Raw genomic sequence first — 27,893 nt, 5'->3', positions numbered from 1 at the left:
TATCACAGTATATGAATATGTGTGTTCATGTAAGTATATGTATATACACACACACAATGTGATCTATACATATGAATGCATATATATCTATTTGTATGCATGTATTTGTATGCTTATGTGTACATATCCGACTATATCTAGATCTATATATGTCTGTATATGTATACGTGTGAGATTATATATATATATATATATATATATATATATATATATATATATATATATATGTGATGTCTGTGTGTGCATATATATAACCAATAATGTTTTTACTATCCGATTGAGGTTTACTTCTGCAGCCTATTGTTTCAGACAACAGATATAAGTTGCGATGGAAGAGGAACGTCGGATTTGCTGTCTGTCCCCCATTTCCAATTATAGATGGATCATTACAGACAGAGAAGTACTGAGAATCCAGACATCTGCTCTTCACATGAATGCACTCACCTCCTAGAGAACAGCCTGCCATCATGCTCTGGAAACTGGTTGAAAATGTCAAGTATGAAGATATCTATGAGGTGAGTATATAATATGCATGTGTGTGAGAGATATGTTTGCAGTATATAAATATACATCTACATGTTTATATGTACGTTTATACAATACATCTATAGATAGGTACATACATATGGAGAGCTATATAGATAACACACATGCACATTCAGGAAACCCAGAATAAATGTTCATATGCTTCTTTATTTGCTTTTTTTTCTATTCAGCTTTTTTTTAAAAAGCTGTTTGGTGAGATTTAAAACATCAGCGAAACGATCTGGGGGTTGGGATAAGGCAACTTAAAGGCAAAAGTTTGATTTTTAGATCTCCAATTAAACATAATTCCATTAAACGCGGACAAATGTCAAGAAAAAAAGCTTAAGAAAGGAAACACAATCTTGTAATCCTATGCTTTGGTACATTTGTGGGTTTTGGTTTGGTTTTTTTTCCCCTATTTTCAGCCCCAATCTTAGAGCAACCTGAGGTTGTTGTTTTTCTTGTTGTGCCTTCCTTATAAGATGCATCTGTGTGTTTTTTTATAAATACACTGAAATATATACATACATCAGTGTCTATACACACATAGACACATACATAGTCAGAGGTAGCTACATAGATACAGTCAGAGAACAGTGAAAGTTATAGGGATTATTCAGAAGGCTTTGATTTTTGAGGCTCAAAAGCAAAAATGTAAAACATTTGCTAATTTTCTACTGCTTCGTGACCTGGATTTTTTTTTTTTTAAGTATGCTCAGTCCATTTGGTTCTTTTAAGTTAAACAGGGACTACATTTTCGCAGAAAGGAAAAAGACGTGTAGGGAAAAGCCGTCTGTATTGTCCCTCTCGCTTTTTTTAATTATTATTTTTTATTTTGGGAGGGGGGTTACTTTGCAAATGTGAGCAGCGCTTTTGCTAAGGAGATGTTAAGAAGGGTCCCCCTTCAATTTCAGTACAGTGGAGTTTGTTGCGATAACAGAACTCGTTCCAAACGGCAGGATATGGTGCCGATTGATTGTTTTAGCAGTAAAGTCTGTGTGGAGTGTGTTTGTCCAAAAGAAGGAACCCTGTTCCCTGCAGTCTACGGAGTGGATACCCTGTCACGGGCCGGCTGGTCAAAAGTCAGAGCCTTTAAGGACTTAATTCTGGAAGTGAGTTAATATTTAATCCAGAGATCTGAAGGAGAAAGAAAGAAAGAAAGAAAGAAAGAAAGAAAGAAAGAAAGAAAGAAAGAAAGAAAGAAAGAAAGAAAGAAATCACTTGCAGGGACGTGTTAATCTGTAGGAAGTGTTTCATAAAATGAAGTGATCGAGATAAAATGTACAAAGGTTATCAAAGTGCCTCATGCCTGAGAGTAAAACAGTAGTGAATACGATTCCGTGTGCGCTCTCTAAGCAGTCCTATGATCCTGGCGGGGAGCTGTCTTCCCGTTAGAAGGAATGTCTCAACTCTCAAAAGCTCCCGTCAGGCTAATTATCAACTGAACGCTCGCAAAATCCAGCATATGCAGAATTAGTATCGGCGCGGGCACGGCTCTGTCCCCTTCGAACAGCCCCCCCATCCCACTTCTGCTTTTCCTTAAGCAAATACTGATCAAGTGGAAAGCCATGATCTGCCCTTCACAATAACAGCCATCCAGAGGTAGATATGTCTCTGGACTCTTTTTTCTTTTCTGCCAGAGGACACTTTTAAGGCTCTTTGCCTGCTTTAAATTTTATTCATACTTGTAGGTTTATTTTATCTTGGATGCAGGGGATTTAGCAGTGGGGTGCATTTTGTTTGTGTTTTGTCTTGAAACATGATATACTCTGAGTTTGTGATGCTTGGGAAGTGATTCTGTAATGCCTAGAGTTAACAAAAAATATCCATCCTACTACTTTCCCTTGGAATCGTGTAGTAGATAGATAGATAGATAGATAGATAGATAGATAGATAGATAGATAGATAGAAACTTTCCAGGGTTTTTTAAAAAATCTCTCTCTGTCTCTCTCTCTGTCTCTCTGATTTATAGTTAATAGTATGGTCTAAAAAACCCCTTTCTACTTAAATTGATGTGTTCTTAAAACAAAAGTGGGAGAGGAACTCGCTCTGGGAAGTGTGGGTCTCTTTAGGAGGGAACGTAAGTTGAACTTTAACAGAAATGGCAGGCGGGCCAGTCGAACGGGTTCCTGAAACATCAAAAGGGTTTTTATATCGCCCCTGGCTTTGCCTAGAAACTATAAATTTAGTATCCTTTAAAATTCATTGCATAAATTTTACATCTGGGTGAAAACTGGGCGCATTTTTGGCATAGTTAGGGGGCAAATTAGCATGGAGAATTAAATGGAACCCGACTTAACACTGATTTGTTTGTACGTTTGAGATATTTTGCTTTTATAAATAAATGCGATCTACAACATTCAGCCAAAGTCCTTAATTGCCGCTCTAAACAAACACATTATAGTGGCTGAATAGTTTCTATATTTATTTTTGAAGAGAGGATCAGGAAGGCTCTCCCCTCCCCCGTTATAAGTTTACAAATATAGATAATATGAACAAAAGCACCAAAGGCAATCAGATTCTCCTATCTGGATGCATAATTAAATGTAAAAGAAGGAAATATGATTTTTTTTCTTAGCCTCTAGCATTGCTCCATAGCACTTCCTTGCTCCAAACCAGCAGTGTCTAGTTTACACTTCTTCCTCCGCCTGAGTTAATTGAAGTTATGTCTTTTCCTTGCTAAACTTCCCCCCCCCCCACCCGGACCTTCTCCCTCTCTCCCCCAACTCGGCTTCTGCCAGCCCCCCTCGTCTGATTACATCTAGTAATTCTCCACTGAATGAACGTCATTTACAATGGTAGGGGAGCTCTCGAGCTGGCTGCAAGCTTCACGCTCCATTTGGTCCTGCATTCTCCCTTTAAAGTAGTCGTGTAATATTAATAGTCATGAATATCAATTATTATGAGGCGGCGTAGGGGAGGACAGGGAGGAAGGGGCATCGGAGCAGTCTCAGCCTAGCCTTGGGTTGAAGAGGATTGCATCTGGAAGCTCAAAGGGAAATAAAAAAAAATAAAAAAATAAATAAATAAAACCAGAGGGGGAGGGGGGGATCATAGATGTCTACATAGGTTTCCAATCTCTCTCTTTCTTTTTTTTTCTTTTTTTTTCTTGCGGGGGGGGGGCTCACTGGCTAATTTTTTTTTATGATGATTTTTGATGGCTAGACTTGGAAATACCTCAAGCTGTTCTCCTGTGTCCAACACGTCCCTTTGCCGAGCTCCTTGATATTTTTCTCCTATTATTACAATTATTATTATCAGCACCACTCTTTTATTTGTAGCTGTTACAAGACTTTTTTTTATTTCCAGATGTTAGTCCACACCTATTCCGCCATGGTGAGTTTGGATCCATGTTGTACCAGAATTGCATGTTCTCTCTCTCTTTCTCTCTCTCTCTCTCGCTCTCGCTCCCTCTCCCCCTCTCTCTCTCTCTCTCTTGAACGCCTTTGGCTTGGTAATTTAGCACAATAATTGGAGGAGGCTTGCAGCTGCTTCTCCTTTTTGCATTGTGTGTTCTTGGTTTGAGCTGGGGGGAAGAGGAAAACTTTTTTTTTTTTTGCCATCGCTGGTGGGGATTTGGACACCACTTTGTGGACTAGATGTTTTCTTGTTTACTTTAGCCTTGCAGCCTCAGCTAGGATGGAGTTGGACAAAACTCCTCTCCCACACTTTCTCTGAAGACTTTCACATCCCCCCCTCCCAATACACACAGCAAGACTTTTAATTACTATTGTAATGTCCCCATCGCCCCCCCCCCCCACCCTTTGGAGTATAATACTATTTGAAAGGGATAAAATACATTCGAAGTTGCTGCAGAAATCACAGTGGCTGGATTTGTTCAGGACGGATGTTTAATGTTTTTTATATATGTATTTATTTTTTAAAAAATCCCAGAGGGCTGACTTTACATAAAGACATATTTTAAATTTATTTTCACCCTCTCCTTGTCCTCCGACTCTGACAACATTTCTTCTGACCTTCCCAGGCAGAATGAGTGGGTGATTTTTTTTTTTAACCAGCGTTTAGTGGTGAAGGGGAGTGAATAGATGTTTGAAAACTTTACACGCTGTAGTTTGGAGGGGTGCTAGGCAGCCAGAGAGTGGATCAAAGCCCCACAAACTGCACATACACAGAGAGCGCCACTCCGGCATTTTAAATTATGACATTTTAGTATATGTCTCTCCCACCTCCCCCTTCTCGCTTGTTCTTGGAAACTTACATGATCAGGACAGGGAAATGCTGGACTATTTCGATTTAAGGGGTCAATTTAAATGCATATTTTATTTTATCTTGCGGTGAGTGATTTGTTTTTCATTTCCTCTTTTTTTTCTTTCCCCCTTTTTTTTTTATATATTCCTTTCCCATTTTTGTTTTTAGGACCGGCATGATGGAGTCCCCAGCCACAGCTCCAGATTGTCCCAGCTGGGCTCTGTCTCCCAGGGACCCTATTCCAGCGCCCCGCCGTTGTCTCACACCCCGTCCTCGGATTTCCAGCCGCCTTACTTCCCACCCCCCTACCAGCCTCTTCCTTACCACCAAAGCCAGGACCCGTACTCCCATGTCAATGACCCTTACTCCCTAAACCCCTTGCATCAACCCCAGCAGCACCCTTGGGGACAAAGGCAGAGGCAAGAGGTGGGATCAGAAACCGGCTCTCTGCTGCCCCAGCCTCGGGCCGCCTTGCCTCAGCTCTCGGGACTGGACCCCAGGCGGGACTACCACTCAGTGAGGCGGCCAGATGTTCTCCTTCACTCGGCACACCATGGCCTGGATTCCGGCATGGGAGACAGCCTTTCTCTGCATGGCATCGGACACCCAGGAATGGAGGACGTGCAGGTAAGGCGTTCCTGCTCCTTCCTACTGCCAGGGAGCCTGAAGAAGTCTTAGAAGCTGGGAGACACATAGTCAACAATGATCAATTATGAATCATAGCAATTAGACAACGGAAGGACCTCCCCCCTGCCTTTTCTGTGTCGTTCCCTACTTATATTTTTCTTAAAAATAATCTTTCTTTCTGTCTTTCTTTCTTTTTCTTTCTTTCTCACACCTCACAATTTACATTAACAAGATGAAAGCTACAATAATGAACTAAGAAAAAGAAAGAAAGAAAGAAAGAAAGAAAGAAAGAAAGAAAGAAAGAAAGAAAGAAAGAAAGAAAGAAAGAAAGGCGTTTCTGAATAATCTAGGCATTTTGAAAAGGGATAAAGTTTATGGAAGCTTTTCTTATTTCAGATATTAAGCCATGTGAAATATGGGTCTCCCAACCAGCTCTTTGCAGTTTGGGGATTTCAGTGAGATCTTTCAGAATAACAAATTTAAAAAATTACTACCAGTTAGGAAAAAACAAAACGAACCCCCCCCTCCCCCCGGTGTATAGGATCAAGGATATATAAAAGGATTGCACCGGGTACTGTTTTTAAATAGTGTGTGTGTGTGTGTGTATTCTCTTTCTATCTATCTATATCAACATCATATATCATTGTTCTGTTCCATCCTTTAGGAAACAATGGAGTTTCATGGGCCTTGAGGTACAATATTTCCTAGCTCTCTCACTCCCCAGCCAAAGTCATCACGGGCTATTTCCTTAAAACAAAAGCCCCATAACAATTTCACTCAAAATGGCTCGGTTCAGATCTTATTAGCGCAGAGCTCCCACAGTAGGTGGATGCATGATTTTCGGCCCACATTTTACACGAGGGTTGATGGTTGCTGGTGTTGTTGTTTTTCCTGCTTTTTTGTTGCCGTTGCGGATATTTAAAAGTCTTGATCGCATTTTTAAAAATAGCAAGGGAGGGATCTGCAAAAAGGAGAATAAAGAACTCACTAAAATGAAATGCCTCACTAAAATAAATGGGCTTCCACCTAGTTCAACATAAAAGTACCAAACAAGCATGAGGAGTAATTGGTTTATTAGACAGAAGACCTATTATTGCCCAGCTTTAAAAATGCAAGACTGCTGAAAATACAATCCGTGGAAAGGGAGAATTGCAAATGTGATTTGCTCGGGTGTCACTTTAAAGACGCGCACGCCCCTGTACCCTTGTGCGGTAGGGTTTGCGATGATCATGGAAAAGGCTTTCCTTGGTATTTGTTTACTGCTCCCTCTGAACTCGATGGCAATTGGAGCATCGGATTGCACGGATTTAAAACTGTATTTGTAAGACCTACGCGGACTCCCTGAGCTATATGAACAGGCTTTATGGGGCTCATCCTACATTCCCTATTCAGGCAAAACTGGCAATGGGGGTGTTGCCTGAGTAAGGACAACAGAATAGGATCCCTTATCTCTCTATATCTAGTACCAAAAAGATGTAGAAAATATGAGTGCATTGTCATTTACAACGCCAAAAGAAAACGACATAATTAGCTGGTACACTCGTTGTGCTTCTGTTATAGATAGATAGAGAACGGATACAGTTATTCCAATTCAAGCATTTTTTAAAGCAAAACGAACCCTTCTATTAAACTTCCCTGCTGATTCAATAAGGCGCAAAGTACTGAATAAAAATAAGGGGCATGTCGCATGGTCATTTTCTAAACAACATAATATATCCATAGCCTACGGTATGGAGGAGCGAGTTTAGCTTGTGTTGTAGCTGAATTACTCATCCAAATAGCTAAAGGGGCGTTGCAGACAGGGTATTTCCGTGCAGGAGTTTATCTCTGGAATTCTGTGCATAATGTTTATGCAGGAGAGTGCACTGGAAGAATGAGGCAGGTACTTATTTTTAAAAGGTCGGATCTCAAACTGAAAACAAAAATATTCCAAGAGATAATTTATGAAGATGAAAGTGCTCATCGGCAAGTTAGTATAAATAGGCACAGAGGGGGTGATGGGATTGTATTTATTGACAGGCATTTTCTATTATTTTCCATCTGTGTTTGCGAGCCAGGTTAAGTGGGCGGTTTTCTTAATATGTGATTCTTAATATGGACTTTTTTTCTAGGACAGGTAAAAAAAAATCCTGTTTAGCCGATAAATACACCTACTTTCTATGCCTTATGGGGGGGAAAAAGTATTATTCAGGGGGGTTTACTCACAAAGTTTTACTTTTTGAGTAAAGTTTTTTTTTTCCTTACACCATCTGATTAAATAGATTTCATAAATTTGTGTTTGGTTGGCAGGGAGAGAGAGGGGGGGGGGAAGAGAGAGAGAAAATGGGGATATGATATAAACCCAAGTCCAGGCCATGTGCAATCCGTTGTCCAGGAACATAATTAAGTGGTTGTAACATAGGGTTCTGTTATTGTAAGCACACTGCTGTCCTTTGCGACGAATTAGGTTTACAATCTGCAATTTACAACCGACAAATATGCACAGAGAAAGAAAGTATCTTCACATTGAAACCAAATATGCCTCCCGTAGTAGAAAAAATAAATTAAAATAGCCATTGCAGTTTTATCCTTATTCCTCACTGATTAGGGGATCTGCACCTTTTGTACCTGATGGGAACTCATTCATTGTTATAGCCAAAGCTACAGGAAAGAAATGCAACTCCCCTCCTCCCCCACCCCCCCACCCCCCAGACAGACAGACACACGCATATACATCCAGAGTTTGCAAAATAAATGACAAACTCTGTGGGTTGTACTTCAGTTATTTTATAGCTGCTGGGTAAGGAGATGATGTTTAGAACGGGTCAGTGCTATCAAGTTTATTTGCAAAAATACATCTCCAGATTTGCTAAATTTATGCTGGAAACTCATCACCTCCCCCATTACAACCTCTACTCCTTCCCTTCCTCCACTCCCCCCCCCCCCCCAGCCCCAATCCCCGCCTGTGTATGCAAGCTAGGGAGACTGAAAGTTAAGTTGCACCAAAACACCCGAGTCTCTTATAAAGTAACCCCTGGTATCACTTTTAACTAAAGAAGTCTAGTAATTAAAAGTCTGAGTTGTTTTTCCACGTTTCCGCATGCAGTCCTAATTAAATCTTTACGATCCTCTCTGTGACTATTAACTGCCAGCATGCTGCGCGAATATCCTGTACAAAAACCCAGCAGGGGGGCGTAATTAGATAGAAAATCAGACAAGAGTCTTCTCATTAACTGCAACAACTAACCCACGTTGCTGATGAAGCGAGTGGCGTGCATACACATACATATAGGTATGACATAGCCATGCAATATCGAGATAAGGTGAGGTTAAAAAAGGAAAGAAAGATGGCGCTTAATATTTGCCTCCATTTTTATAGCATCGTGTTGCAAAATGATGCTCTCCATCAAGCTGCACAATTTGTCCATCTTCCTCTGTCTCGTTGAAGACAGTAGAAGCTGCTAAAGGAGAGAGAGAAAAAAGGAAGGACCTTCTAATTGTATTTGATATTTTACCCATTATTTTCTGTGATACCCTGTAGGTACGTGGCCTATTGATTAAGGGGGAGTAAAAAAAAAAAAAAAAAAAAAAAAAGACAAAAGGAACCGGGGGGGGGGGAGGGGTAATTGGGAGGCTGGAATCAAGAGGGAAAGGAATCCAAGGAAATATTGTTTATTGTTCCATCACACTTTGGATGTGCTGTTGAAAATATAATTTTCTCCTAACTCATATCCCACCTTAGATGGGGTCTCCTGAGAATAGAAAGATATTTACATAAGCTCTTGATTATGATAAACTAAGACACTACTTGGAAAGATAAAGCTAGAATAAGAGGAGAATTCCATGACTTAAAGGTGTTTAATGTGTCTTTGGGGAAAAAACCAAACCAAACCCAAAGCCATCTATCTATCTATCTATCTGTCTGTCTATCTATACAACCATCATCTATCTATCTATCTATCTACACCCGCAGTTTAGAACTGACCACAAAACTGAACCACTTATTGAAATCTATTAAAAATGGTTCTTTAGTCACCTCTGTTCTCTCCGATGATTGTTGCTCATTGAGGAGGGATTCTGTATCAGACCATTTATATTCAGAAATAATACCTAACATTTGCCCCTGCTACAGTGTAACCATCTTTGTTTGTTTTCCTGCTAAAGAAGTTAATGCCATAATAACAGGTGTGCTTCTAACCAGGGTGAAGGTAGACAGGTTGAGGAGAGAGATTGAGTGACTTTTCTAGGCAATCGATTTAATAGCTCTTATATTTTGGCTCTGTGTAATTCCCTTCCCCCCAGCTCTCTCGCTCTCTCTCTCGCGCGCGCGCGCCCACACACACACACACACACACACACACACACACACTTCTAACTTGTAACCAAACCGTGCGAGCTGTTAATCTGTTTGTTCCCTATACTATGTGGGTGTTGCACTCCACTCTGAATTGCTCAAACTTTAATTACAAGTCTATAATGTAAACCTTCCTATATAAAAAGTAAATGGCCCTTAAGTTATCAAGATGCAGCAGGGTCAAAACATAATCATAATAATAATAAAAAAAGAAGTTGTCCTTAATCGTGTTCATTTAGATACTAGATCTTGAAGATGTTACCAAATTACCAAATTTTCAAAGAAAGAAATATAAAGCTTTATTGAATGCAAAAAAGACTATGTAATATCTATGTTTTATAAGATAACAAAAACACTATTGCACCCCATATGCTTCACACCTCTTTTTTATTATAAGACCATATAATTTGGAACAATTTCATTTCCATGTCGATTTGGGGGAATAATAACAATACTACTAATAAACCTTTCTTCCCCCAGTGAATTAATATAAATGGAAATAACCGAAACTCCAGTTTGGAATGACATGATTTATGTACGCCATTCTTTAATATCCAGTCAATTTGAATAGTGATGTTTTTATATTCACAGTCAGTTGAAGATGCCAATAACAGCGGTATGAACTTATTGGACCAGTCTGTCATTAAAAAAGGTATGGATTATTCCAACAAGCTTGACAAACTTACACTGTGTAGCAATGTCTTCCTGATATGATTTTACTTTGAGGCAATTAGTTTACCCGGAAAACAAACACGCATGGGAGATAGATAGACAGAGGAGCTAAAAGGAACGAGTATTTTCTTGTCTAGGAGTTAGATAATTACATTTTATCTTAAATATTTCTTTTAATTGTTGCCAACTGATTTAAAATAAGTAACCAGCCAACAAGTTTTGAATTTGCCAACAATTCCTATTTTGATATTGGTGTAAACATGGCACCCCATATTATAAAATAGTTTTCACAGATATACCTTAACTTTTCCCCTCTAGTAGTTCTTGATCTGCACTGTGTGACTCTTAAGAATTGTCTGATTCCATGTGTGGCTTTTATGCGTTTTCCAATCGTGCCAAATGTGTTGGGGGGGGGGGGAGGGAAGAAACACATGCTTATGGAAATACAACCTTCCCCTCCAACATGCCCATTTGAAAAATCATTCTGCATATGCATACATGATTTAGTATAACTGCAGAATCACCCCATACTGGTAAAGGGAATGTGATATTAACAAATGTTTGTAGTCTCTCGTACAGCTGTAAGCAAAATAATTAACTAATTAAACTAATTAAATGTAATTACAATAACTCATTTTGGGCGTGTTGCAGCTGCTTAATTTTTTTTACATTTCTCTGACAGTCACTTGAAGATGCAGGGCTATTAGTATGGGTTGTGCTGATAGACATTAAACAGCTCTCACACTGCACATTTAGGGAGAGCTATCTTTAATTATCCAAGGAATTTCTATTTCTAGATTCAGTTTTAAATACTAGAGCTGACGCTTAGCAATGCTGGCCCTTATGTTTACTAGCAACAGCACTTATCTTCAGTGGTTTATTCTTCATCTAATACACATGAAACCGATACTTTAATAGGGATGAGTTTCTAGAATATTAAGAAAAGAACGTAAGAGTGTTGATGGAATACGAATTCAAGGCAGGGTGAGGGTATTTCAATCGTTTGTTTCCTTTAAAAATGTAATTATGTAAATTCGAGCAATCATAACTTTGGAGACGGGTGGATGAAAACCTGAAGCTCTTTTGACAACATAATTTATGACTGGTGGTGGAAGAACGTAGGGTTTTGTGGGAAACAGTGAATTGTCTTGCTCTGAGAAAAAGAACTGCTCTGAGCTTTTCAGTTCACATGGATTATCAGCCTGTGGGTTTAGGTGTGTAACGTATCGGTTTGCGAATGTATGCGCTCGCTATATCTATCTGTCTCTTTCTCTCTCGCTCGCTCACACGCAATGTTTTCTCTTGGGTCTTCTCGATTAATTGGTGGTTGATTTGTGGCTGAGAGCCTTCTTTTCAACGTTGATCTGCCTTCGTATTTTCGTTGCCTCATAAGCACATTTTGTATTTTGTTCTGTGCAGAACACTGTCATGTATTGTATGTGACCCCTTCCTCAAAACAGGTTTTTGGTTGTTTTTTTTTCAAATGAAAAGGGTAGCAGGAACATTTGGTGTCAATACACAGTGATTGTAGCTGTAAAGGCAGTCAGTGTCAAGCAGTTAAGCACATCTAATGATACTAAAAATAATATTATATAGAGAGAGAGAGTGACAGAGATCAGAAGATGCTGATAATTCTAGTGTGTATGTGAACGTGTGCACACATCTGAACCCACAGGTGTATGCTTAACCTTAGTCTATATCAGAAGACACTTAGAGTGATAACATCTCTATTTAAAAGTATAAATACACACTTTTAAAATCATATCAGTAAAAAGATACCGACATTTTCTCGGAGAGAAGGCATAGGGGTGTTATTTTTCCCCCTTAGAATTAATGCTGTGCTTTATTGAACTTTTAGTGTAATTTTGGGAGTTAAGTTTTTCTTTGAACACTGGTAGAGGGGAAGAGACACACATGGGGCCATATCTGTGGCTGACGATATTGGATCAGACTGATAGAAGGTGCAAAATGGAAAGGGTTCAGTGTGAGTTTTGCTGTGGTCCAACACTTTGCAGCCATAAGAATGTACTTTGAAATAAGAATAAGTTATCAAAGACCCGCAGATCATTCTTGCTGGCAGGTGATAGATAGATAGATTTTCTTCTTGACTATTACCAGTAAAGTACACTTGATGACAAATGGAATCTGGACAGGAGGAAGGTTGAAGGATTTGCCTGTTTCCAAAGAGGTTACTTTACTGTTTAAAACGTTCTCATAAAAATTAAGTGTCACAGATAGGATATAGAACTAAATTATTAACACAAATATCTCATCCATCCTCTCGGATATAAGTGCCTACATTTTTATGATCTTTGAGTGTCCTGGAGGTAACGATGGTCATCTATCTATCTACCTACAGCTTCAGAAAGCTTGCCTAAAATTTGAAGAAAGCCTTGTAAAAATAATATAATCATCATCGTCTTGAACTGTTCAATTTATCATCCGTGTTGATCCCACACAATAGATTACACACACACACTCCTGTTATGTTTGCTATCTGGGCTTACTTGACATTTCTGAAGTAATTTAGTTAAGAGGAAATGAGTTGTTCCCAGTAGAGAGAGCAAACGAGTGGAGTGAAGGTAGCCAGCGTGATAAATGGCTCTTTCATTTGGAGATCTCCAGAGCTCGTTTAAGGCTAATTTTCTGTATTAGCCCCCTTTGAGCTATTAATGCAATAGGCAGGGACCGTGGCCCCTCGTCTCTTAGCTGCCCCATTAGAGAGCGCATTAAGCTGCCAAGCCCTACTCTACTGTGGGGGTGATGGTAGCGGTGGCGAAATAATGAAAGGTGCTTTTTAAACTCTCCTAATCTAAACTGGCAGAGGGTGGCTAATACGATTTGAAGGGGTCTGGTCAATGAGCAATCAATAAAGTAATAATGAGAAGGACGCGGTACATTAACAGTCTAAAAATCCAACGAGACATTAAAAAATCATTCTTAACTCTTAGTTCCATTAAGATTGGCGTGGCAGAAAGGAAAGGGAGGAAGCCTAGATAAATGACTATGATGATCATCATCAAGAGTATTAATATTAGATTTATCTCAGTTTTAAGGAGTGATCCGCTACGTATTATTTGGGTTTATCCTCACTTTCCCTGTCACCCAGGTTCCTGCTGAAATCAAGGGGAGGTTTTCGGTGTGTAAAGAAGGCCGTGGCAGGTCCCCTTGTCAGCAGCTCAGTTGTAATTTGTTTGGCACAATCTATGACAAAATAAGTTGCCCTCTTTCAAAATCTCGCGTGGCCTGAGTCCAAAGTTCAATGTTTGTGACTTTGGGGGCATAGTCGGTGACCTTAAAAGTATCCTGATGTGTTTACTTTAAACTATTTCTATAAATGTTCTGCGTGTACACACACACACAAGCACCAAACGCTATTTTAAACTGAATATGTTAACATAGTGCAAAGTCGCTCTAAGCACCCCCCCCCCCAAGAATCACACAAAAGGAGCCTTTTAACCCTTTAAAAAAGTGACTCCCTCAATAAAAAGAAAAGGAGGACTTGTGGCACCTTAGAGACTAACCAATTTATTTGAGCATAAGCTTTCGTGAGCTACAGCTCGCTTCAAACAGGATAAGATCCCCCCCCCCCCCCCCCCCCGCTTCCTGAAGTGGCCAGCAATAAATGATTAACTAAAAACCAGGATATCTGGTTACAGCTTTTTAGGTGATCGAGTTGTTGAATCTGTGGAAATGTAACGTACAGAATTTGCCTAGGTTTATTTATTTATTTTTGGTTCTTTTCCTGGAACACCAACTGTCTTTTATTATCGCGTTTACTTTAATGGGAAACAGTTTCGGGGTAATAGATTTCACTGTGAAATTAGCTCCTAGCTTCAGATGCAAGGAGCGGTGGTGGAGTCGAACTCTTGCAATCGGCTCGTGAATACACGATAGATAGATAGATAGATAGATTGCTTGGTTTATAAAACAAGGATCGAGTCTCAGTGTAAGGGGGTAGTATATATATTATCGGGTTTCTAAGTTTACCTACAACGCCAAACCAAATCACCCGCTACCGAACCATTGACTGTTATGATGGACATAAACCTTTCTAACGAAGGCTAGTTCCCAATCCAGTTAATACTTAGAGATCTGTAGACAAAATGTTAATATTATACTAGCATTTGTTGCCCAGTGTAGATGATTAAAGACCAATATTTCTTTAAACCATGTTTTTGTCTTGCAATATAAATGACGGTGCTCGAACGATGTTGAATACTTACACCCCATTTATTAATTTAATCCGGGTGTGTGGGTGAAATGCTGCTTTCGCATTGCCACGCAAGTTGTGTAGAGCAACCCAACAGAGAAATGTAAAAAGACTAAGCCTTAATGTATGCACAGAAAATAGTAAACATGTAAAGAACTGAAAGCTTCACGCTGAGTTTTGCCATGCTCCATTTCCTTACCATTTCCTGCTGTCGTTTTAAAGCGTTCTCACTCATCTAGAGATTCCGTTTGCAGGAACAGTATGCTCATAATTACTAACAAATCAAGCGGCTACTGTTGCTCTCTCGGTTTATTGATAAGCTGAAGAGAAATGGAAGGGGAAATGACAATGGGGCCTAAAGGACCAGGAGAATCACTTTTTTTTTTTTCAAAGATGGAGGAGGCCAGGGGAGGTTTTGAGGGGCAATGGGAAAGGAGACACACGCAAAAGAGTTTGGGAGAAAACTATTTTGTGAAAGTGACAAGAAAATCAGCATCAATTGGACAAAGCAAAACATGCAAGAAGTAGGCAGAAACTTGTGTGTGCATGTGTTGTGTCCTTCTCTGGACAATTATTATGACGCATAAAAGCAGATTTGGAAAACACATAGACGTAGGTAAAAATACGCCAGGGAATAAAGTGGATAATTGTTTAAATAAATGCATAGCCTCTAAAATCTCAACCTTATATTATCTCTGGTAATGGTTCTAATATAGTTGTAAGGATAGAGATAGATAATTAATCCATTCCATGGTAAACTCACTTTTTTAGGAGTGGTAGGTAATTTTAAAAAGATAGAGTATAGATTAGACTACATATCTCGGAAGCTATGAAATTGCAATAGATATGCTCTCACAGGCTTGTAAGACCCCTAAATGTGTTTAGAATTGTTATATTCAAGTGATCTTGATGTATACCTAGTCCCTTTTGTACAGTTATTGTAAAGAACAGTAGCAGAAGTTTGCAAAACATAGCAGGAAAGAGGACTAACTTGCTTATCAAAATAAATTTGCACGAAAAAAATATAGGGAACATGTTAAAACCATATTGCAAAGGTTAACTAATGTAATAAATGCTCCAAAAAGGGCAAAGCAAATTGGGCGAGATATATTTAAACATATCATGTGTTCAGCTGTCTCTGTTGTGAGTTTAGACGAAGATCAAATTTTCTTAGGACTGTTGTCTCTTGTTTAATTTCTCAGTTCACTGGACAGTGACCTGATAAACTAGTCACTAAATATAGGTACTGGAAAGGTGTAGCAAAACCTTTGTGTGTGTTTGTTGGCGTGGAGAAAATTGTAAAGTGAAATGATTTCAGTTCAGGTCCTTTAAAGGATTAGTTATTTCAAAGCATGTGTATGTTCATTTATTTTCAAAAGAACTCGATTTTGTCTTGATGGGGGCACTTGAGTGACTCTGCAAAACATCTTACTGAAAAATGGAGCGCAAAGGGGAGGGGAGCGGAGCGGGTTTTTTGTTTTTAAAACATATACCCCTAAAGCATCCTAAAACCAAAGGATCTGACTGATCTGTGGAGTCGATGACAACATTCCTATTAATAGCAATGGAAAAACCGCATCGGGCTTCTGTCCCTCTTTTACAGTTGTTTTTGTGCCAATTTCAAGTTATGTGACGGGCTAGAGTTGAGAAGCTGGAAACGTCCTTTCGAAGGTGTATACATTGTCTTACTCAGAATAATACGAAACGGGAATCCGTTTCAGTTTCTGATCCCGCCCCCCCCCCCTTGTAAAGCCACTCAAAATAACTTGTTTACATCCGAGACCATATACAGTCTCTATTTGAGGCAATATGTATATATGAAATCTACATGCGTTTGGGGTTTTCGCTGTTATAGAGCTTTTATTGTGGGAGCCTGGCCTGGCGGTAGGAAATAATTTATCATAAAAACAGCGAAACCCTGTTTTGTCTCTTGCATACATTGAGGTCATACAATTGGTAGTTGCCCAGGTGTTAGCACTTGTTAAGGTATTAGGATCTCCTATCTTATTGTTCAGCAGCCCCAGACGACTTAAATATCCCCCCAACTCCAATGGGTTGATTCTCCAGACATGTTGCAACTAAAGAGGGTTTTATGATTTAACTGACACGTATTAGAAGTACCTAAATAGCTGGTGTATTTGTGTAGGAGAACCTATTACTTGCAAAATTGGTTTTGCAATTGATTGCCTGGCAATGCGATATTGCAAAGGAGAATCTGCTGTACAGGGGTGTGTAATCAATTAGTCTTCTCTGTAAAATATGCCCCCTAGACTACCACCAGCAAAGCTAGAGTTTAGGAACACAGGTTCTATGCGGAAATGAGGCTGCAGTGATTCCAAAAGGAAGCAGCAGTAGCAGCTGTCAGCTCTTATTAACTCCTGCATAAAACATACCTTAAGTACGGTTTGTTATCAATTACTTGCAGAAATGAAACAACGGGGCAAATGCAGCGACGCTGTCTATAAATTAAAGCGATTGGTTGATTGAGTAGAGCACCTGCTGTAAATCATAACAGTTGCACACAATTATGAACAAGCTCTTGAAGTTGCTTGGTAAACAAAATTCGTATCAGGAGGGGACTGCTTTCATTTTTAGTTTAGCAAAATAAGTGTTTGTTATAAGAATTAGAATAAGTCCTTCGGTTTTCCCTAAAGCCATCTTATTTGTTTCTCAAAGAAATTAACTACTTTTTCTGGTACTAGTTAGGGGGCAAACTTTTTTTTAAAAAAAATCCCCTGATGTATTTATGTTGCTGTAATCAGGCCAGTTTTATTTAGAAACTGAATCGTCCCACTTTTTTTTCTGTTTGTTACATAACATGCTAAACAATCTGATATGAGACTATTTTCTAATGCACCTTTTTAGGGGAAAAATAATTGTGCTAATTATGTTGCAAAAGCCTGTCTTAATAAAAGCCCCAAACAATAATAAAGTAATCCTTTCCTTGCTACATTCTGTAGTCCCGATTCTCATTTAAACCAGTAACTCCTTTGACTTCATTAGATGTATTCCTACTTGTTATCATTGTTACTAGTAGAAGTGTCAGGAAGAGGAGTATTAATATTCTTGTAATCCAGCAATGTGCCAGGAGCTGTCCATTACACAAGAAGATATAACGCCTGCATCACAGGGCTTACAAACAAATAATTTAGGGAGAAATACACTTAAAATACATTTATAATATACATAGTTTTTTTTTTTTAAATTGTCAAACCAATATACATCAGCTGTACTCCACTGCACCTCTACCTATCCATTATCACCCATCCAGGTCAATTTCCTGTAGACTCAAGGCAACGGTGACTCTTATTGGTGTAGCTACTAGGAAATTCTGGGCCTATGAATTCACTTTTCTTCAGCTATGCTATGGATGGCAGACTAGCCAGTCTGGTCAGTTTGTACTCTTATGTGTGGTCATGTTCTATACCTCCACTCACCCCTTCTTTCTCTCCCCAGTTCCAGTTCCTCCAAAATCCGTTACTTCTCTGATGATGAATAAAGATGGCTTCCTGGGTGGAATGTCAGTCAATACGGGAGAGGTGTTTTGCTCAGTACCTGGCCGCTTGTCCTTGCTCAGTTCCACTTCAAAGTATAAAGTAACTGTGGGAGAAGTTCAAAGACGCCTCTCGCCCCCAGAGTGTCTGAATGCATCCCTCCTAGGAGGAGTACTTAGAAGGTAAGGGCTTGCAGCAAGTGTGGGTATTTACGTAGACACATACATAGACTAAGGATTTTGTCTAAGGTCTATACTATGGTAAAGGCATTTGCAAATATGTGTTGTTCTTATTTTTTGTAGTTGTGTGTGTAGAACTCAAGGCAAGGCAAAAATAAGCAGCAACATAAAACCATGGAAATTAATGCATAAAGTTATGACAGTGTACAAGACTGTGAGAAGGCAGCTCATAGTAAGGTCAATAAGGGATCTCTCTCTCTCTCTCACACATACACTTTCTTCCCAACTCTCTCTCTCTCTCTCTCAAATACATATATTCATCTACCCAAACATACATTTTAGAGGAAGGCTTCTATTTAAATAAAAGGTCTTCCCTATGAATACAGGAGTATAGATAAGAAAGCTCAGCTATTATGATTTTTGCCTGTAAAAGAAGCAGAGATTTAAAACAAAGAAACACTATTTTATTATTTATTTATTTATTTATTTAAGTTAGGAAGTTTTAAGAAGTTTACAAATCCTTGCCAGTTAAATATCAGAAACAAAGCGTTCATTACAAAAGCTAGCTTTTGTTTAAAGAGACGTTATGCAAGAATATAGTCATCAGATATTCCTATTTAAAAGGATGTTACTATATTAGAGTGAGCATCATTACGCCTACAATATGTCCTTTCTTGTGAGTTTATTGATTTAGTGACATCTTTGTATCCACATACTTAAGGGACCAGACATGTCTATTAAATGCTAATATTTTAAAAAAGGGACCCATGTGTGATGGGTTTTTTTTTCAGGTGAATGTACTTTGTCTGATATTGACCAAAAGGCCACCAAATATCTAAGTATCTATTTGTTCTCTATCTAATTTGCTGGTACATAATTGGTGTGTTAATTTTTCCATAACAACAGCCTCCCATAGTTTTTGAACCATTCCTCTAAGGTTGGACTATTTTTCTTTTTCTAAAGAGAAGCTACCAATAGTCCAGCATCTACCAGCAGATGAGAGATTATTAATTCTTCATTTACTTTTGTGTGTGACTATTTCCACTGGGCAGCCCTTGAAGGACTACCAAAGGATTATTTGGTGATAAATATCCAACAATTTGTGATATTTAGTTACAGGTTTTATCCCGATACTTTCTAATGACTGGACATGTCCACCATATATGCATAAAATCTCCACTTTAACCACAATTTCTCCAATATTTATCCCCATTTTACATACATATACACACTAGATAGATATAGATATAGATAGATATGTTCTTTAAGGTACTGTTTCAGTGCTACCTCACACCAGTCAGATTAATGTTAATACACATATATGTGTGTGTGTGTGTGTGTGTGTATTAAAATTTACCTGACTGGTGTGAGGTAGCACTGAAACAGTACCTTAAAGAACATTTCTTTTATTGTAATAGATACTGAGGTTGCTGGTCCTCCTTCCCACAGCAAATCCCATTCCTCTGTGGTAATTTTCTGCCCAAGTCCTTCTCTCAGAGTGTCATATGTGGACATACTGTTAGGAAAGAAGAAGCCAGATTTTTTTACTTACAGATGAGAATCTGCCTGTGCATTGTAATAGAAAGTGGAGCAAAGAGATCATCTGCAAGAGAGATTTCAAATAGAAAATATAACTAGCAAGGTTAAACACATACTCCATTATTGAGCCTCATTGATTTCTGGAGAAGACCCAGGACCCAAACAGTGGTCTATGCTGACTTCACTTTGTATCTTGAGTCTACATTTTAGAGAAGTTTTTGGTTAAATATCTATATTTCAGACCATGTGAAATGTAGATGGCTGCTCTCTTGCAACCTTGCCATTGGTTCCTATCTACTTTGGCACAAAATACTGAGATACCAGAATCTAGGTAGAGAGACATTCTCAACAGGATTTGACTTCCTTTCATATTCCTTGTATACAGTTAAAAAAGCTGTTAGCGATAAAAGATCTGGGGTGAAATCCTGGCGTGCTGAGGTCAATGGGAAAACTGCCATTGACTTCAATGGAGCCAGTATTTCACCCCCGGATTTAAAACCATCTGTACAAAACTATACCTGGCCTTAACAATAACTCTGCATTTCCCATGTATATTACAGCCTTCCTTTTAATGTCCCTATCAATAATCTGCTATATATATCCCAATTAGGTACTCTTATCACTAATTATTCATGTTCCATATATAATAGTTCAACATTTCCTGTATAATATCTATGGAATTCTTCCTTAAGTGTTCTTATCGATTTCCCGTATGTCTTCCATGCTTCCTCTACGTACGCCCTATCAGTTCATCCAATACTCCTGTCTTTCCACCTAGATATACAATCTTATCCTAATACGCCTTCGTCTTATGCTGTAGGAACCAATTTGGTTTCTTCCGTAACAGCAGCTTATACAGAATTTATTTCATTCTGTTAATTTGTTTTCTATAAGCTAAAGCGGGAGGGGGAACCTAGTCAAATTAAGCAAACCTCAGCAAACTGTACCAGCAAGCACGCACATAATATGCTAACCTCAAGTTAAAACCCCTTCAAGCTCCAGTGGTCTTTAGATTGCACAGTCTAAAAGTTTGTTTCAGGGACACTCCGAGGTTAATCAGAATGTTAATTTCTTTGCAATTCCAGAGCCAAATCGAAAAATGGGGGGAGATCGTTGAGAGAGAGGCTAGAAAAAATCGGTTTGAATTTACCAGCCGGCAGGCGTAAGGCCGCAAATGTCACTTTACTCACCTCCCTGGTGGAAGGTAAGCGGTGAATTGCACGCTCTCTTCACGCTATTGTTGCTCCGAACTCTTTTCGGTTTGGGAGTTTGACATTTTGCAAAGTTTCATGGATTAAGTGGAAATCGTTGCAGCGGTGGCATTAAGATCTGTTTAGCATGCATAATACTGGGTGAAATTAAGACTTTAAGGACCCCATTTAAGTCACGCTGAAGTCACTGATCAAACTCCCATTAACTCCAATGGGTGTCTTGAATTCAGGTTTGCCTCAGTGAGATCTGCAGAATCGAACTTTCTCTGCCGTTATCCAAGTATTCCCATTCCCTACCCTGAATAATGGTCTAGTCTGTGCTGGATCCAGGACTTTAGCTAATTCATTACTTCCAACCTTAATTATGACAGATGCACATTACAATACGGCCATTCAAAGAAAATAATGAACTTTTTTTTTATTTCAGCAAAGGAAAGAAGTTATTACAAATTAACAGTTATAAGTACAGTTTACCTGAGGGTGAAAGTTTAACAAAGAAACAAACGAGCCCTTTCTTTAAGGGGGGGGGGGGGGGGTTAAAGAAAGAAACAAAAGGGGGGGGGGAGAAATACTTAAGTTATACCTCCTCTTAAATGAACAAACGCTATCCCGTACTTGACGTGAAATGTGGAATCCACAGACTCTCGTTTGTTTTTTAGGAAATACTATATTTATTCTGGGGCAAATTGGTTCTTCAGAAATTATAACTAACAATTATGTGGCTATAACTATGAATTATATGTATTTATAATATACATACACAAAGAGGCGATTAACATTCAATGTGTACAATAACACACTATGCCTTATCTCATATGCATGTGCAGATAGACTTGTACTATATATTAACTTACAATCTTCTGATTTAATTATAAATGCAATACATAATTACACACTCATACGTGAAATCAAAATCAAGACATTATTCGTTCTAGTTATAAGTATTGTTTCCATTTTGACGATATAGTGTGATATATATATTAATAAATCATACTACATTACATGAAAATGCCTATCTAACTATGAATGCATAGTTAGACACTATATATAAACATTTACAGTGTAAGAAAATACATTCATAGTCTGATATGCATATTCATATGTATTAATTAATGGGTAGTTTCAAACACACACCCAAGCACACCCCATACCTATATCTATGCAGTGTGTGTGTAAAACTATACATTCACACGAATACCAAAACCAGAACATCTTAAAAGTTGACAAATAGCACAAAGGTATGTGGAGTTCTCTCTCTCTCTATAGAACTCCACATACATTATAAATATAATATAAAACTATACAATGTTTATATCATTATATATTATGTTACTGACCTCTGATTTACTAAAAAATCAACAATTTACCTTAAAAGATTTCCCTTCTCATATAGGAGCTTGCACCTGCTCTAGATTTATCTTGTTTTCTGACAATAGGATTTTTTTTCTTGTTAAATTGTGTTGCCTATAGCATAAATGTTTCACTCACCTCCGGCCAGGATTAACAAAAAGCAGTGAGGATAGTGTCTCTGCACATAATTTAGTGTGTGTGTGCGCGGGCGGGGGCGGGGGGGGGGAATAACTGTCAGTTGAAATTCTTGCATTTGGCGAGCAGTGTGATTGATCTTTTTGGTGTTTATTGAGAAGGGTTGTGTTTTTGTTTTGTTTTTTTTACATGACGTTTTAAAGTAAGTCCTGATCGTTAAAAATAATGTGGTACTAGAATTATTAGACATAGCTGGTTTGCGTGTTAGAAATCTTCCTCATGGTCCTGCAGGCGGTGCTTTAAAGAGTTTTAATGCTTTATTCTAGAGGGGTTGAGCTGTAATCTGATGGGATCCCCCTAGAGTCTGTTCTCTTCCCCCCCCCCCCCCCAGCTACTGTGTCTTCTTCTTGTGGTAGAAAGTACATCAGTAGGAGTTTGATGACATGAACCTCTGGAGGGTAGAAACCTGAAACCAGGCAGGCAGAGGAAATGCCAATTAGAATTATAGTTAGAATAATTATTATTTTTCATATGAAAGGTCCCCGTTCATTGGGATTTTTTTTTTTTTTTTTTTTTTTTTGGGTAGGGTGCGGGTAGAATGGGTAGCTTCTGTTGCATGGTGATCAGATCTATGCAAAACTGCACTTTCCATTGGATACAATGCACTTGGCTGCTTTGTTTTCCAGATGTGGCTATAATAATGTGTAGGTGTGCAACACACACACACACACACACACACACACACACACACACACACACACACACGACATGATATTCTGTGGTAGAGCTTTTGGGCCACTTTTCTGATATATGAAAATACAAACCTATTCTGCACATTTAAAGTCCGGGTCCATTTACCTATCGGGACGTCTCTTTTGTTTTCACACCCTTGCAAGTCGAGTTGATCTATGTATGGATAACACACTTTTTCTCTGCGCGTGGGGCTAGAACCGCCACCAGGGTAAATCGCCACACTCAACTGAAGTCAATAGATCTAAGACAATATATGCCATGCGAAGACTCCTTCAACCAAAAACGAGGGATGTGCTCTGCTGAAAGAGACTGACCCAAGGATAATGGGCCCATGGGACGGTCTTGGTCATTGAATTCAGTTGGGGTTGCGCCTCTCCAATGCCAAATTGAGCTGATCTTTTCAAAGTGTGCCCAGCACCTCCAGCAATAACGTGTTTCAGGTTATTCCAGCGGGCTCCGTTGAACCACTTCCTGGTCAGCCTCCTCACTCGCCCTCCATGCTGGCCTGGGATGATCAAAGGCGGTCCGTCTCTCTGCAGGGGAAGCAGTTCACTTAGCTCGGGATTTTGGATACATCTGCGAAACGGAGTTTCCAGCCAAAGCCGTTTCCGAGTACCTGAACAGACAGCACACGGACCCCAGCGACCTCCACTCCAGGAAGAACATGCTGCTGGCTACCAAGTGAGTAGGAGCGCCCCGCCCCCGCCCCCAGCCCGCTTTGCTTTCAGGGCTTCGACATTCACTCTCCTCCGCGCGGCCCCTGCTCGCCGGAGCTCCCCGCAGAGCTTCCTCCGACAGGCTTTGCTCTGATCGCCCTCTCTCGAGCTCTTCTCCCTCGCTGTCCTCGGTCACTGTGTGGTAGGTGTGTGTGTGGGGGGGGGGGGGGGGGAAGAGGCTGTGCTCTGTGGGTGTTCCTGGCCCTGGGTCTGATTGTAGGGACCTGTAGCGCTACGTGTCTGTCTGCGCCTATCGTTGGTGCTGTGACCGCGGCTTTGGAGCTGCGTGCGCAGGAAACACGCACGGTGGCTCGACTCTTTCTGTCGGTGTGAGCGTGCACGTGTCCCCAGGTTTGTGTATCTTTCTCTTCCCCTCCCCTCTTGCTCCTCCTCCACCTGTTTGGAGCCTCCGCGTTTCTTTCTTTCCTTGTGTATGAGTTTGCAGCTCCCTCTCTTTCCTCTTGTTTGTTTTTGGGTGTGCGTTCCTCTCTTTCTCTCTTTGTGTATTTCATGCCTCTCTCTGTGTGTAGGAGTGGCTGGGCCTTGCCTCCACTCCCACTGAAGTCCAAGGAAAAACTCACCTTGACTTCAAGAGCGAGCAGCCTTATCCATCAAATACCCCGACCAAATAATTTGCAATCTCCCCTCCCCAAAATGTGCACCGTTCATCACCTGTAGACTTGAGAAATGTGCAGCTGCAGGGGGGGACCTTGTAAATCTGCCACTAGATCTAGGTCTCTGGATCTTTTGCAGGAGCTTTTCTAGTTCGCTTGATTTACTCCTGTCGTTGGCTCTAGCGCTATATGGTTTGGTGTTTCAAGGCCAGCTCAGGTCTTCGGTGGTGAGCTCTGGGTGTGGCCCCTGTGTTAACTCTCTCGCAGGCGAGACCCAAACTATTTAGTGCTCTAGGACGTCGCTTGCTTCGTTGACAGCGCAATTTAAAGAAATATATGGAGGGGTGGAAAATCGTTTACTCAAATTTGTCCAGATGTTTTTTTTAGACGTGATTGGAATTTGATTGCCCTTTTCCGCAGGGTCAAAAGATATTACTGTCCCAGAACTTTAACTGCTCGCAGACCCTGCCTTGCTCTTTGAAGCTTTAAAGGGTTTGACTCATTACCGTTTGCTCTGCAAACTCAAAGTTTCCTCTTTTGCACTTTCCTAGTAGATAAGACTTTTATCTTTCCCCACTCTCTGAACTCTTTAACCCATCGGGAATTTCAGAGGATCACAGACGAACTCTTCTCTCCTACCTCAGTGTTGCTATTATTTGGGGGGGGGGAGCGATTATCATTTCCCCTCTGGGTTTCTATTTCGCCTGGGATGATGCACCTGTTTAATTGGGGGCCTCGTGGGTGGGGCGAAGGGAGGTTTAGCCATAGGAAGCCACCCAATGAAAAGGGAAGGATTCAATTTTCATCCTCCGAGGTGGCAAACGAGCTGTTATGAAGATAAACAAGCACCAAACGTCAAACCCGCCCCCCCCCCGTTTTTGAAGCGCTGCCCCCCAAAAGGTGTTTTTTGTTCTATTCGGCCGGGCAAGAGCAGAGCAGCAACCCGTTACCGGTATCTATTTATCGCCCTGGGCAAAGGCTGTCGCTTAGGTCTTCACCTACCTTTTGCTGCCCCAGCAAAACTGTACCTGGGGGCTCGCTTTCCCTTTTTGCTCTTGGAGCGCGCGGGGCGGGGGCTCCGCAGCTTGTACAAACAAACGCCAAGCGGGCGCTCTGAAAATAGCGAGGCAGATTCCAGGAGTGGCAGCGGATGTAGTGAGACCTGATTTTAAAAGGAACGAATCGGAGTCAGATGGTCATGGGGATTCCCCCCCCCCCGCCCCGGTATTATATGAAATACCCCTACCCGGCACAGAATCTGTACAATGCTGCCCGTGTGCAAGACGGCCTGGAAGCATCTAGACTAGAGACTATGACAGAATGTGTGGACGTGACGGGCCAAGATTTTCAAAAGTGATTTGGGGGGGGTGTCTCAAGTTGGGGGTGATCGACTTGAGACACCCTAAAGGGGCCTGGTGTCCAGAAGGTGAGTGTTCGGGACTCTCAGAAAACAGAGGCACGCAAACTCTCTAGTCACTTTTGCAACTCTTGGCTTACATCATTGAACACTCCCCCAGCCCATGGGAAGAGTTCATTCAGGATTCATGGGAAGAGAAAGACCTGACTACATTTGGCATTCAGCAATCCTGCTTAGCAGTCATCCCAATGAGTCATTTACAGGCTATTGGTGGTCTTGCATTCACATGAAGGCCAGGTAGTATTCATCTCTGAGAAAATAATAATAATAATAATAATAATTAATAATTAATACCAGGATCAAGCTCCAGATAGATAGATAGATACCAGTTTTCTTTCTATCTATCTATCAGGTTTGAGTTCTGTATCCAACTTCACTACCGATTGTCTGTGGTGCCTTTGTTTGAGTCTTTCATTGACTTCAGTAGGCTTTGGGCCAGGTCCTCAGCCTCCTTGCACTCTAGTTCATTTATGTGTAAAATGACTATAGTACATTTTCCTAGCATGTGTGTGGTTGGGGGAAGGTGGGATGAGAGGGGCAGCTGCCTGTCTTAATGCATGTCAGACACCTTGGAAGTCTCAGGCTGTGTACAAAGTGTTAATCAAAGTGAAGTGAAGTGACTCTGACTACTCTGGGCTCTCTCTCTCTTTCCTTCTCTTCGCTACCCTTGCAGGCAACTTTGTAAAGAATTCACAGATCTCTTGGCCCAGGACAGGACGCCCATTGGCAACAGCAGGCCCAGCCCTATTTTGGAACCAGGCATTCAGAGCTGCTTGACTCACTTCAGCCTCATCACCCATGGCTTTGGGGCCCCAGCTATCTGTGCTGCCCTCACAGCCCTCCAAAACTACCTGACTGAAGCTCTCAAAGGCATGGACAAGATGTTCTTGAACAACAACACTGCTAACAGGCACACATCTGGGGAAGGACCAGGTAGTAAAACTGGAGACAAGGAAGAGAAACACAGAAAATGAAAAAAGGAGAAAAATAAATAAATAAATAAAAGAGAGAGAGAATCTTTTAAAACAAACAAAACAGTTTTAATTTTAGCTTTAAAAATATTGGATTGGGAGTTGGAAGAATTATATTAGGTAGGACAAAAAATAATAATAAAAAGAAAGACAATAACTTAAGATCAGAGGCGCACAATGGAGCAAGAACAGTGGCTCAAGTCTCTTACACGGAACATTTGAAGACAACCACCAGGATTTTTCCACTTCTGTTCTCACCTTTTTTTAAAATGATTTTTTGAAGGGGGGGGGGGGAATAAAATAATAATAATAAAAGGAAGAAATGAATAACTTATTGGAAGAAATCAGAGAAACACTTTGGTGTCAGTGCTTTGGTTCTTGTTTGGGCTCAGATGTACAGTCTATCTTATTTTTTAAATCAAACAATGTCCTGTGTCTACACTTGGGAAAACAAACAAAAAACTTCCAATAATATTATCTGGGACATTTCCACTCCTAGCATCACCACCCCTCACTCCCAACCCTGCCCTCATTTTATCTTGCTCCGGATCTATCTAGACTAGAAAAGGGGCTGGTTTGGGTAGCAAAGGCTACAATATGACTTGCTAATAGAATTGTAATGTATTAAACTGTTTCTACATTAATTACAGTGTCTACATTAATTACAGTACATTGGGTGTTTCAAGTCATGTTAGTTCGATCCAGTTAACTAACTCAATTTTTAAAAGGCACCCTCTTTTCCTGGTCTAGACAGACTCTCTGTTTAGATTACCAGCGTTTACAGCTAGATATGTATAATTTGGTATTTAGCATTGATGACAAAACTGCATTGGCTCTTAGGGTGCAAAATTTGAAAATAAGGTCCAGTAAGAGGTTAATGCTGTTTAAAACTCCTAATCTTATATTTAAGGTATCCTAATTTCCTCTAAAGGGTT

The 27,893-nt window shown here is 40.1% G+C and overlaps 1 protein-coding gene across 4 annotated transcripts; it reads left to right on the top strand.

Moving 5' to 3' along the window:
- Window positions 1-316: 316 nt before the first annotated feature.
- On the top strand, window positions 317-27,083 carry TFAP2B (transcription factor AP-2 beta). 4 transcript variants are annotated; one of them, XM_074947444.1, is made up of 8 exons: window positions 317-515; window positions 3,835-3,861; window positions 4,903-5,361; window positions 10,286-10,346; window positions 18,036-18,255; window positions 20,877-20,995; window positions 23,780-23,921; window positions 26,661-27,083. In XM_074947444.1, exons 1-8 carry the CDS (start codon window positions 435-437, stop codon window positions 26,959-26,961), a joined length of 1,410 nt encoding a protein of 469 aa, XP_074803545.1. In that variant the 5' UTR covers window positions 317-434; the 3' UTR covers window positions 26,962-27,083. The 4 variants fall into 4 exon arrangements, with proteins under 4 accessions (XP_074803545.1, XP_074803546.1, XP_074803547.1 ...); XM_074947446.1 differs by lacking the exon at window positions 317-515 and adding an exon at window positions 3,300-3,323; XM_074947445.1 differs by lacking the exon at window positions 3,835-3,861 and having other exon boundaries at window positions 321-515.
- The last annotated feature ends 810 nt before the right edge of the window (window positions 27,084-27,893 follow it).

The sequence above is a fragment of the Natator depressus genome, chromosome 3 (genome assembly GCF_965152275.1).
Source record: "Natator depressus isolate rNatDep1 chromosome 3, rNatDep2.hap1, whole genome shotgun sequence".
Classification (NCBI taxonomy): Eukaryota; Metazoa; Chordata; order Testudines; family Cheloniidae; genus Natator; species Natator depressus.
This window is presented reverse-complemented; position numbering and strand designations above follow the sequence as displayed.

Excerpts from the sequence above, each read along its gene's own strand:
- TFAP2B (XM_074947444.1), top strand. The coding sequence starts at position 435 with ATGCACTCACCTCCTAGAGAACAGCCTGCCATCATGCTCTGGAAACTG. Across the intron at positions 5,362-10,285 it reads CAGGAATGGAGGACGTGCAG|TCAGTTGAAGATGCCAATAA; the intron begins GTAAGGCGTTCC and ends TTATATTCACAG. Across the intron at positions 18,256-20,876 it reads CTAGGAGGAGTACTTAGAAG|AGCCAAATCGAAAAATGGGG; the intron begins GTAAGGGCTTGC and ends TTGCAATTCCAG.